Raw genomic sequence first — 13,372 nt, 5'->3', positions numbered from 1 at the left:
TGTCTGCAGTGCACCTGCTTCCACTAACAGTGATTGAAAAGCTTTGGCCACAAGTTTGAAACTGAGTAATACCACTCATGCATATAATCACAATGTAGCTTAGGAACTATATACAACAACTATATACACCTCATCATTTTACAGCTGTAATTACAGTCAGCGTGCGACAAAGAATTCCTTCCTTTAAAGTGTAAAAGCAATAAAAACAGCATACGCTCCATGATTCAAGGAATTCAGATAAAAAAAGAAGTGCAGAGCTTTTGATTTTAAAAGCTGCATCAGGATGACAGAGTCTGTGAGAGCCAAGTAAGTATAGTGCCAGTTTACAGTCAGCTACCAGTTAATTAGGTGCACCTGGATAAAACGTATGCAGGCTTGCCCTTTAAACAAATCCTCATCGAGTCAACTTCAGAGTCGTCCTGGAAACTCTCATTTATCAACTCCATTTGTGCATACTGACTATAAATAAATAAATAAATATATTAATTTCAGTGCGTCTCTATTCAAATACTTCCAAGGACACTTACATGTAGTGTCCCACATCACCATGTACTCCCCTGAAAACTATGTGAGTTCAGCAGTGTTGGTCACTTGTCTTCAACAGAAATCAGCATGCTACAGTCTGATACAACATAAAGCAATGAGTTGCTGAGCTGTAGCTCCTGACTGACCGAACAGACCGTCCGAGACGTCTGCGCTCCAGTTTTGTGAGTGAAATTCTACAAATTTATTCGAAACGAAGTAATTTTTAAAAAGAACAGAATAAATAAATAAATAAATCTTCCTCCTTTTACCGACTACTGAGGATGTGAGGTGCACAGTGCTGCTGTGGGGAAGTCTTCACTTACGTACACACACATACAGCTGAACTGGATACAAAATAAATTCCACTGTCATCAATAAAACTTCAGATTCAGCCAAAGCTTTGCCGTACCAGCGTTCAGCTGCACGTCGTTTTACAGAGCCGTAAAAGCCAAACTCGTCAAAGCCTTAATCAATAAATCAATAAAATGTCAGCCGCAATCAACCACAGGCTACCACACTGGGCACACGAACAGCTCCAGTATCAGTTGTATCAGATCCTGTGTGTGGTTACGTGTCTCTCTGCACAGTGAGTTATGAACCAGCATGCAAGCGAAAACCGCATAAAAAGGTCGATTTGTTTCCCCTCAGGGGAAGAAGTTCAACTGCTGTGCTCCGTCGTGCATAACTAGAATTTTTTGTCCCACAAGCAAAAGACAAATACTGCATTGTTAAAACATGATTTATGAAAAGACATTATCCATATTAATTTGCAGATGCATTAATCTGCATCTGTTTTTCATTTCAGAGCACTTTTTTGTCATATTAGAACAAAACTGGTGCAGCTTTTTACTGCTTCTGCTCACAGTGATTGGTCTTTAATGACACGCCTTCCTGCAGCAATCACTGCTGAGGGACCCTTGAGCAAAGCACGAGACAACCAATCCATCACAGAGGTGGGACTGCTCAGCTTTCAGGTGTGACTGAGGGCAGCTGTGTGAACACCAGGCAGGAGCGTGCAGAGAAGATTGCGAATTCCTCGTCAAATTTCCCGGACAAATCAAGTCTAAACTGGAAGGTTTCTGCAGCAGCTCTGAGCGAAGGTGAAGCCTGAAAGCGCTCCATCTGTGGCGTGTGGTGTGGGATTGTCATGTTCAAATGATTTGCTAGTTTATTACTGTTGTTTTATTATTACAAATGATGAAGCACGTGGTAGACAAAGCTGCAGAAAAATCTTCAGTCTGGGAGTCTGATGTCCCGCTCTCACAGCAGTCGTCATGTCACACTTCAGATCACTCCATCTCTCCCAACTTAGCAAATTTCTCACTAGGTATCGCAACTTTCCCGTCAGGAGAAGTGTAGAGAAAAGTTTACGGGCCACGCTGCGCCACACCGGAGGTCAGCACAGGGAGAGATTTCTCTCTGCGCCGGCTGCTCAGCCAGCGCGAGAGCAGCGAGCAGCTCACGGCGGGGGCCGAGAGACAAAAGACGCATTCTGTGGCTCCGCAAGCGATTGTTAACAAAATCACAGCACAGCCATTATCTTAAACTAACATGGTGAATCTGTCAAACCCCACTGTGGCAGGAAAATAAAATGTGTGTGACTTTGTAAGCAGCCTCCGGCGGTGGCCAAAGCTTTAAATCTCTGCTGATTGCTAAACACAACTAAATGTGAAAGTCACCATCAGACCCAAACCAATTTCCCTTTTTTCTAATGATGAAGCTATTAATAACAGGTGGAGACAGTCTAGGCAAAGACGATCAGTTCTGGATCTTACCTGGCCGTGTGGTGTAAACGACTTTGTAGCTTTCAAACTGTCCTTTGGGTTCTTTCCAAGACACGTGCAGCTTGGTGGGGCTCAGGACTTTGGTGCGAAGCCTTCTTGGTGATGAAACTAGACATAAAAAAAACAATACACAGCTTTACACAATAACTGTCAGTTTGATATTTAGTGTATATATGTGCAGAATGAGTGCTTATAAAAATCCATATCATGCACCATCATCCAATATTTTGCTGTAATATTGGAAATGAAACTGACGTCATTATTAATTTATTAGTGGATTGTGTCCATAACAATGGATGGAGTTCAATTCAGCCGACTGCGCGACATGATGTCAAGCTAACGTTTTCATACAGCTGCAGGAAAAAGTTCAGATCTCCACACTCCTAATTAAAGATGACCTAAAGCATCATGTGATTTGCATCACTTCCTCCATATAAAATGCTCAAAAAGTACAAAAGTGTTTATATATCATCCAGCCACAAAAAAATGTTGTCTTCTGGCTTTTTGACGTGATCCTTAGCAAAAGAAATAAGAACTACAGAGCTCGACTTTGTCCTGGTAGCTTTGACTTGCACACCACTACTGCTCTGTAACTACCAGACCTATACATTTACACTCTTTTGCCCTTGTAAATATGTCACATCAGCTCACCGTAACCATAATATAAGTTTACATGTTATTAGTCTCACACTTTTAGGACTGTTGGTGATTCACACAGATATAGATTCTGTCAGTTGTAATATTCACCTATGTGCAGGCATAATTTTATAAATTCAATATTCAAGACAGACTCACTGAGGAAGCAGCGGAAGGATAGCCAGCTGACATGAAACAAGAAACAGGAAGAGCTGGGGCTAGCTGACATTTCAAAATAAGAGCAAGGACACTGTCCACTTCTAAACTGAGCAAGGTTGGCTGATGTCTACGTATATCTGGTAAACACTGAATTCTGTGAAAATGTGATTTTTTTAGTTCTTCTTTATGCAAAAAAATCTCAACAGAAACTTTCCCCTGCAACTGTACGCAACAAAACGTTTCCCCTTAATTAGTCACATGGAGCATCGGCGCTCAGGAACTTTTACAATCTGCACGTTTCACAGAATCTGCTCTCCGTCTGTTTTACTTCAACACACTCGTTCATCCGCTGAGCGCAAAACACAACTGTGACTGACTCGAGTTGGATTGAACTCCCTCCAGAGTTATGATGGCGTCGAGGCGGGCGCTCCATCTGTGTTTTTAAACCGTAAGGAAAGGGGAGAAAAAAATAAGGAAGGATAAATTGTATCTCATCCAAGTAGAGGATACACATCAGAGAGATTAGCTTGCACAGATGTCACATTAAAAAAGCCCCAAAAGTCCCATTTTCCTCCTTTTCCTCATCCTCATCTTCCCCCTATATAGACGAGCCTGCACTGAGCTTGTCTCCCGTCTGCATCAAAGCGACACCCCTGCCTCTCATCCTGATTAGTTGTTGTCCCCGTCCGCCGCCTAGAGGTCTATATATCCCCCTTCCCCCCTTCCTTTCTTCACCTATATTCATTTTCTCCAGCTTACGCGCTCACTGTCACCTCATCTGTCCCCGAGTTGTATTCCATATATCCTTACTTGTCCCGATCTCATTTTCTTTCCCTTTTTATTATTTTTTTCTGCATCTGTGCTTTGAAATATGTCGGGGTGAGAAGAGGATAACAAAAAGGAGGGAATGCAACTTCTTTTTAACTGTTAAGAGAAAAAATAACAAAGGAACCAAAAGGAAAGACGCTGGAATAGCATCTCCATACTATTCCTCTCCTGTCCTCAGCAGGAGCACCGGATCCACTGAGCTGCATAATGTCCACACACACTTTACAATGGCCTCAACCTGTGCACAAAACCTCTCAAAGGTCAGCAACACTGCATTAGAGGAACTTTGTTTTCACAGTTCACCAAGCGTGTACGCAGTGTTGTTGTGTTTTTGCATAGACGCTGGTTTAAAACACAGGGATGAGGTTATTGTAAAGCACTGCAACGGCAGAAACCACATTTCCAGAGTCAACGACCAAAACACCCTATCATTTCCACACCAGCAGAGCCAAATCCCAGATAATAAATATGTATTATTCCCAGTTTACTTTGGTTAACTGTGAAAAAAAAGAAAAGCCAGGGGGTGGAAAATAAGATATGAAACCCACAAACTCGTCTCTGTGTTTGTGTACTCATTATGAGGTGAGCCATCTGCTGCTGCCGACTTCTTTAAATACCTACACGGAGACTGACGCCTGCTGTAGCTCAAAAGCGGAGTAAACAAGAGCCTTGTAAGAATGGTTCACCCAAAAAAACAAACTGTGGGTAAATTCACCTCTTAGACAGAATTCTTTTACTGCTTTATATCTGCATGTGTGTATGCCGCTTTCTCCAGGTGTAACATGATAACTTATATCAATGTTAAACATGAAACTGACACGTTTGAAGAGAAAGTAACAGTTTTAGGTCGTCAGATGATTTAGTCGAGCCGATAAGGCTCATCACCCAATCCTGTGCAGCATTTTGAGTGAACCATCTCTTTATGCACGAGATTATCTGCAGAAAACTACTCATGTAGGTATACAAAGAAACTTGAGCTCAGCACAGGAAGGATAATCCTGATTTTAGTGGAGAAAATATGAAGCTGGTGCATTCCACAGCAGACAAATATACAGAAACACACATAAGGAATACAGTACCAGTGATTGCACCAACCTGGGGATGAGAATGAGGGCTGCATGGGATTTCGGCTCAGGGTTTACAGATCTCTGTCTTGGAAACAAAGGACGCTCTCTCGTCTGAAGAGAGCTGCTCAAATCCCAAATGATTCGAGAAGCAGATTTCGCACGGCTGTTTGTAGTGTGGTTGAACTCTGTCGCGTGTTCCCGTGTGCCCACATCTGCATACGTGTGCATTAATTATGTATATGTGTCCGCAGCTGGAAGCAAGTGTTTTCTGATGTTTCCACGTTTAAAAAAAAAATTCTTCATGCACTTTGTTCCGGGGAACTCAGGTGGTTGTTTTGAAACCTGCCGATTCCTTTGCAGCTCCATGCACACATGCCTTTTATACACTCACTCGCAGAAAGCCGTGGATCTTCTCTGCAAGATTGTATTATCACGCAGAGTATTGGACGGCGAGCGAAGAGCCTGGTGAAGACAAAGGGCCTCACCAGGAGAGATGGGAACTTAATTCTCATCTATTTTTCATGGAGAATCTTGCGCAAACAGCCGAGGATGGAGACTCTCCGGGAGCGGTGTGGCAAGTCGGAAGTGCAAAGTTTTAAGTGCATTTGAAGTCAGCGAGAGCAGACTTAAAGGGCAACATTAGGCAAAAGGACAATAGTGAGCAGAGGGGAAGGAATAAGGAATGAGAAGGTTTAAGAGGAACTATTAAAAAAAAAGTTGGAGAGTTTTCAGCAAATCTGAAAACTACTCTGACACTGACTTATTACCAAACACAGACTCATCTTAAAGATGCAACACAGGACATTTTAACACCAGTAAATCATTTTTACACATCGGGATAATTACTGCACAGCACTCCTCATTTTTCCTTGCCATACCTAACACCACGGCATGAGGTGGAAAATGTCTTTAATTGTTTTACACCACAAAACAAGAAAGCAGTGCTGAGGGCAAACTGTGCTGTGAGTAAAGGAAATAAATACTGGAGTACCGTACTGTGCAACAGGCTTGAGTTGCTGCTCATTTCTTTTGCTAGGAAAATGGGATAAACTAGGGGTGGGGAACTCCAGGCCTCGAGGGCCGGTGTCCTGCAGGTTTTAGAGCTCACCCTGGGTCAGCACACCTGAATCACATGATTAGTTCATCACCAGGCCTCTGGAGAACTTCATAACATGTTGAGGAGGTCATTTAGCCGTTTAAATCAGCTGTGTTGGACCAAGGACACATCTAAAACCTGCAGGACACCGGCCCTCGAGGCCTGGAGTTCCCCACCCCTGGCTCAGACTCTCTTAGGAAAGTTGTCTGACTATTTGTTTAACTAGTCTTCAGGAACATTTCTCCAGGCTTCTTCAAGGACATTCAAAGTTCTCATTTGGATTTTTGCTGCCTTACGTTTCATTCTATGTTAAGATCACTCCACACAGCTTCCATCATGTCGTGGAGCCCACTCGGTGACTGGTAGTGTTCCACTGTGTCTTTTTTCTATCCAGGTATCCTTTGCTGCACTGGCAGTGTGTTTTGTGATACTGACTTTGCAATCAGACACTACAGAGTTACTGTCTGCGTTACTTTCCTGACCTGCTCGATACATATTGATGATAATTTAAACCAAAACTTCCAAACTGCGATTCCTCACTATGAGACCTGTTACCCCTGATTTTCAGTCCAGTTCTTGTGTAATTTGCCAGACCTCAGCCTTTTCTCCCTGTTCCTCTTCCTAAAGGATGTCCTCCTGACAGCCACCCTTCCACTGAGACCATTCCCGATGATGCTTCAGTGAACAATGAATGGATCAACTGAAGAGCCAGGCGTATCTCTCAGGTCGTGTGTCCTGTCTTTCAGATACTTTTCTTTTGAATCTGCCTTCTGTGGCTCCTTTTGTTCTCCACACTTGTTCAATTTCCTCAATGTTTTTTAACAACACACTGCCGAGATACACCAAGATTTCAGCAAACATTTTGGGAATCACCTTGTTGGTGCACAAATGCTATTTTATACCTGTCAAGCTGTTATCTTTGGCATTTTTTGTGGTTTCAACTAAAGAAATGGGAACAAATCATATGGTGACAGGCTGTAACAAAGTGGCTAAAAATACAACGTAAAACTGTCTCTTTACAAATCTCTGATAATGGTAAGTTACAAAAACTGGTCTGAAAATGACTGAAAAATTAACCAGTGTCTAAAAAAACTGAAAGACAGTCAAGACTTTTGCACATTGTTGTAGGTAACATCTCAAAATATAATAATTATTATTATGATAATCTTATAATTATTTATTTGATAACGTTGGCAGTCCTACCATCATTCCACATATTTCACTCCCTTTAATCCCAGTAGTTCTCTTAACTAAACCCTTAAAATGACAAAATAACGTTGGCATTTGACCACATTCCTCACGCCTGTTTCCCCTCCGGGTTTAGATACCTGCTCCTTTATGTCTGCAGGCAACAAAAAAATGAAAAGCTCCTCCAAAGCTGGCACTGAGCCTTTGAAATCATTCTTTGACCTTTTACCTTTTTTAGAGCAATTTTATGACAGGTGCTGAGCTCGAGGGTAATTTAAGACGAGCGCAGAGTAATTGCTTAAAACAGCCTAAACTTTATAGCACAAAGAAAAAAGAAAAAAAGAAAAAAATGTAAATGGTTCCTTTGTTTCATATCTATGGATAATTTAAATATTTATGAATTTGTTCACGATATTTTATAGCCATTCCTCAGCTTTTCATGTTAAAGTTTCTTCCCACCTCGTGTGTCTTCTCTGCATTAAATCAGAGCCATGGGAGTGGGAGCTGTCCAAGCTGCTCGTAAACCTTCAGCTCTTCCCAGGTCACTGCTGTAGCCGAGGCTAGCGCACTATAGCCTCTTCACTGAGGAATGCTGCGGTTTCTCTCAGTTTACTCGCACTTTAGCCAAAACCTAGCAACTGTCCTCAGTGTGAAAGAGTTATTCTGTTGTTTACTAGACTTACTCTCTCTGCAGACCGACGGGTGAACATGGACATTATCCCTCCAGCCTTATCAATTCCTTTAATGACAATGTTATCCTGATATGTTCAGGTGAAAAACATTTTGAAAACCTTAAAAAAAAAAAAGCATGCTTGGTGAATCTTGCCTATTTGTGGTCCAGAACACTGACTCACAAAAGACAGCGTTTCACTTCCTATTCACTTTCTCAAGTTTCTCTTCCTCAAATGTTTCACATCAAGAGTTTTACTTCCCAGTTATTATTAGAATTAGAATAAAATAATCCTGTTGATGGTAATAAAAAGAACCCTTGGTGTCACATTTAAATACACAGAGGTTACACAGAATTTCTCAACAAACATATTGTTGTAAATATGAAGGAAAACCAAACCCTGTGACTCCACCACTGCAGACTCTAACGCTGGACTTTGTCACTATTGACAATATCAGACAAGCACCACAAACATAGAAAGTGTCACTTTTTTTCTCTTTTGTGGTTAAATATATTAATCATGTCGAGCTTATTGAAAATATGGCCAAATGAGATTAGAGTTGGATTCATATTAAATACAGTACAGGGTAAAGGGTGGGTGGGCAAGAAGACTGGCCATGTACTGTCCTAGCAGCAGTGTTGTGGCTCACACAGCCAATCATGATGAGGTATACCTGAGTGACCTGTCAGCGGGCACACAGGTAAGCCCTTTGGTAGGCCAACTATGGTGGCTCTCTTGGTAAGCTCATTTTCACACAGGATGAACTTTCACACTCTCAACATGCTATTATGGCGTGGCACAGCATCGGCCCAAACACGGAGTGTGTGGCTGTGGAACAGGTTTAGAAACACTTCATGTCAGTGTTGCCAACAACCTTTGAACGTTAGCCAATGCAGAAGGTGTTTGGATGGAGCACAAGTACCTGACTGTGTTCAAAGCAAAACACTTTTTTAGTATGTTAGAGGGTTTTTTTCCCCACTCGCACCAGACTCGACACATTAAGGCTGATTCCTTCATCAGAGATCCGTGTGGTCAAACTCATTCAGCTCAGCCAATTCAAGACACGTCATGAATATCAATCAGTCATTTGCATTCCTGACAAAAGGTCTAGAAAAATACGCTGTTTAAGGTTGTTCGTAATGGTGTTGAGATTAAGAGTCACCTCTCACTAACGAGGTAATATATTAAATCCTAAATGGGTTAAATAGGGTGAAAGACAACGTCAGCACGCAGAGTGACATCACATAAAAAAAAGAGGGAAAACAACACAAACAGCTGCTGATTTAAGAGTTATGGTAAAGCATGTTGATGTTATGACGTTAACGAGTAGAAACTTCATATAATTTAGATTAGGGACTGCTGAAGATATCACAGTTTCTAACCAGGGTTCCACACACATCTGTCATTGTAATTTCAACACTCCCCGGCAACTAATAAATAAGATGAACATGTGTGGATTAATTAACAGAGGTGACAAAACGTGCCACAGCAAAGCGATTCGGCTAAGCGAAGGCAAAACTGGTTTTCTCATTACGACTTCGGCATCGAGGCTTTTCCCAGAGAAACACAGACGAAAGGATCAAGAAAATAAAAACAACCCGTTTTCCAGAACAAAGCTGCACATCGAAACAGTCACAGTGAAATTCAGATATGTGACCTGCTGAGTAAAACTGTGGCTGCAAAGTATAATAGCTTCACATTTAGAGAGCGGGACCACACTGAGGTTTATCCAACCAGCAATTAACTTTAGGAGAACGCTAAAAGCACAAAAGGTTCTGAAGGCTTTTTAGCCATTTGATACCATTATGATAACAACCTCGAGTTTTTATGGCTATATTTGGTCCTGGTATGGAGACCCCTTGCTGGACTTCTTTGACACCAAAACAATGAGCCCAAGAAAATTCTGCTGGATGTTAGCATAATGGAAAGCCTGTCTTTGCAGCAGCAAACCTGGCTTGGCCTCTGGCAATGATCCATCCAATGCTGATGTTATCAGCCCATTAAACACATGTTATCAGTCAGTATCAGCCCATACATGTCAATGATATGCAATCAGCAGCAGCACTTTTCTAGCTTTGGCATTTTTTTTTAACATTCAATAATACTGTCCTTTATTCTATACACTTTGACCTTTCATCACTCTCTCATTTATGGCCAATTCAGACTTAGCAGGGAACCTGTGATGCATGTCTTTGGAGTACCAGTCCAAAGACATGCATGATACTCGGCTGTTATCCATGATCAGCAGAGAGAAAGCCAGATTGGAGATACAGGAGACCTCCAGTGGTTGCAAAAAGGAGTGCATGGAAAATCTCCATTCATGCTATAAACTAGCTTTGTAGGATAGCTTGAAATATGTGAAATATGTGCACATGACTATTATTTATTTATTTTAAATGGATCTATTTTAGTCACTCCATGCTAGTTTTCCCATCTCAATGCTGTATACACTTTTTCAATCATTTTACTCGTTTTATCTTCTTTGTCAGGTCCACATTCTCCTTTGAAGAAATGTGTAACGTGGGATGGATGCTACACAAATGAAATCCCTACAACATCCAAATGTTACATTTTGTTGCAGTTTTCACTTGGAAACACTTTGACCATTACTCCCATTTAACGGGGTGAAAGGAACAAGTAATGTCATATCTAGGAGGCCTAAGGAGGCCACCTACAGGCGACGTGTAAGGGGCTGATAACGTCCAATCAGTGGAATGATGAGATTTAAAAGAAAGTGGAAGACCTTGTATGGCCTGTATTCAACACTCACTAAATCCTGGCTTCTATAAGTAACAGTCTGGGGAAGTCAGTGGATGGATGTAGCTTTGCAGAACCTTGGACTGAAAATCCAGACTAGTCCTTACTAGTCCTACATCGTCAGGTAGCCCAGTTCCTCGCTCTTCTACACAGAAGAAAATCTATACATGTGCAAATCCTGACAGTTTAGCGCACGGTTTGAAAGCTCTGGCTTTCCCTGTGGGGTATCATTAGGGAACTCCATGGTTAGGCCTGCCAGGCTGTGTATAAAAAGCTCAGCTTGGGCCCAGTGTGGTGAAACCCCCTACTGGGATTGTTGACTCTTGAGTGGACAGCAGGATAGCAGTGATACTTACCTTGGCCTTGTGCTGCGTGAGGGAACACAGAGATGAGAAAGAAGCCCAGCAGGCAGAGACTCAGTCTGACTGTGAACCACATCCTGATACCAGCAGACCGAAGGACACGATACACCTGATTGGTAAAGGAGTCCAAGAGGAGAAAGAGGACAACAGGGTGGAAGAAAGAGAGGAAAAAAGAAATGAAGGAGCAGGACGGGTAAGGGCAAGAGATTAGGAGGCAACAGAACAGGAGTCAGACAACCCAGAGAGGATGACAAAGGAGGTAAAAGAATGGAGTAGAGAGTGGTGAAAGAAAGAGGAGCAGAAAGGAAAGAATGAGGAAGAAGACAAAGCAGGATGTGAGGGAGGGATAGTAGTGCAATGATAAGAAAAAGGAGCAAACAGGAGGGAGGAGGAGAAGAAGGGGGAGTGAGAAAGGGAGCCATGGCAGAAAAAGATGAAGAAGATGAAGACATGGTGGGATGAAGAAAAACAGCTTTAAACAGACTTAAAACTGCACATGTCATCCTGTTATCATAAGTTAAATTCAGTCATTTCTGTCCATGTTTATTAATCCAGTCACAGGTCAAACACATTGCTTTATATTCTGAATGTGCAGAAACATAAAGGCATTCACTTTGATTTACTAGGCAGACGTGTTTGTGGAGATTTGCACTGAGATTTTAATGGAAATGTCATGATCTGATCTCTGGCCCATGTTAGGACTACAATGCTCCTCCCGTCAGATATATTTGGGTTATGACTGTGTTACGTGTCTTTCTATGCTTACTTTCATGATTTTCACCCCATAGCAGGACATTGGGAACTATTTTTTTTATCAATGTAAAAGAAATAATGTCCTAAATTTGTAAACATTTATAAAACGGAGTTTTATTATAATCAAATATAATACTTCTGTATGAATTTCAAGGTAAATAAAGTAAAGCAAGTTTACTCCTGCAAATGGCTGAGGGAAACATTCACCAAAGAAAAATATTAACTAATAAAAATAAAAATAATTGCAGTTACTTGTTCGTTACAGCACCTACACGTTAGTCTCAGAAATGGTTGTGACTGTTTCTAATATTCGGTTCTTTACCCAATTTTCTGATATTTTTTGATATTACTCACAATCACAAGTTGGTATTTTCATCGCCCCAGTATTAAGACCAACCGTTTCTGCTGCCATAAAACAGATTTTGATTTATAGAGCTACTGAGAGCAACATTGCTTTAATATGTCTGAAGAAATTAAACTTCAAAGATGGGAAAAACGAATATTTAATATCCAGTTTATGTAATAATGCAGGAAGGACTTGAGCAGTTAGAGCGCTGATCAGCTTCTAACACGTGTTAAGGCACCGCTAAAGATCTGCTGGGGTCTTGAATGCACTGACAGCTAAACCAGCTCCTCAGTGAGGATAAGCCCAGACCCTGCGCGTTCAGTGGAAGCGGCTTTTGCGCACTCCTGCACAGCCACCCGGTGCTAACAAACACCGTAAGGCATGCTACGCCATCTCTCTCCGCACCTCTTAATTACAGTAAATAAAAGCAGCGGAAGTTTCTTAATTGAAAAGAGCACAGGTGAGCTCAGCACGCTGCGCAACCCGCAGCACCGCAGCGCGTGGAAGTGGGGAGAAAAGCATCGCAGATTTTCAAAGCTGATTTCGGAACAACTGTGCGGTGTGTGAATAAAGAGCAGCTTTACCTTCTCAGTTCATAAGTTTGCAGGTTCCGCGGCTCTCCTCCTGACAGCTGTGTGGCGAGCTCACCAGTCCCCACAGCGACTCTGATTCACACTGTTCACCAACTCCGCTCTCGACCCCGAGACAAGTTACACGGAGTGCTGCGCGGGACTGCCGATTCATTTTTCAAAATAAAGTTACAAACTTGCTACAACATGCTTTATCCTCCTTGGCCAGTTTGGTATTATGCAGAAGGAGCCAGTGCGCACCAGAACAATAAAACATGACATGAAGACACTGCTGTGACTGATTCTGATGTCGTCTGAACTCGCTTTGTTTCGTCCAGTTTTGCAATATTGAATATTAAAATAGTAGCACATACAAAACACACGTATACGTGTTGTATATGTTGTAGGATGATGAATCCAGTTCAAGAGAATCTCAAGGATCCACAAACCATTACCAGCCTCCCAGTAAGCCGCTGCTGAGCAAACACATGAACATGTTTCAGCTCAGAGCTTCAGCTGGTGCACGTGCTACAGTCCAGAAACTATGAAAGAAAAAAGTCCCAAAAATAAAACATACGAACATACTTTCAAAATTCTTGTTTAGTTAGTTTGTTTTAAGTGTTTTACAGGA

The 13,372-nt window shown here is 41.8% G+C and overlaps 1 protein-coding gene across 1 annotated transcript in view; it reads right to left on the bottom strand.

Annotated features, from left to right (window-relative positions):
* The window catches only part of LOC116317240 (collagen alpha-1(XIV) chain-like), a 159,299-nt gene extending 146,436 nt beyond the window's left edge, over nt 1-12,863 (bottom strand). The window contains exons 1-3 of the mRNA XM_039605355.1: nt 12,757-12,863; nt 11,068-11,182; nt 2,301-2,417 (exon numbers count right to left, since the gene is read on the bottom strand). Of these exons, the coding sequence (XP_039461289.1) occupies nt 2,301-2,417; nt 11,068-11,149 (199 nt within the window). The 5' untranslated portion in view covers nt 11,150-11,182; nt 12,757-12,863. The remainder of the gene's footprint in view (nt 1-2,300; nt 2,418-11,067; nt 11,183-12,756) is intronic.
* Between the last annotated feature and the right edge of the window lie 509 nt (nt 12,864-13,372).

This window comes from Oreochromis aureus, linkage group 22 (genome assembly GCF_013358895.1).
Source record: "Oreochromis aureus strain Israel breed Guangdong linkage group 22, ZZ_aureus, whole genome shotgun sequence".
Classification (NCBI taxonomy): Eukaryota; Metazoa; Chordata; class Actinopteri; order Cichliformes; family Cichlidae; genus Oreochromis; species Oreochromis aureus.
Note: the sequence above shows the minus strand (reverse complement) of the source record. Positions and strands in the feature narration are given on the sequence as shown.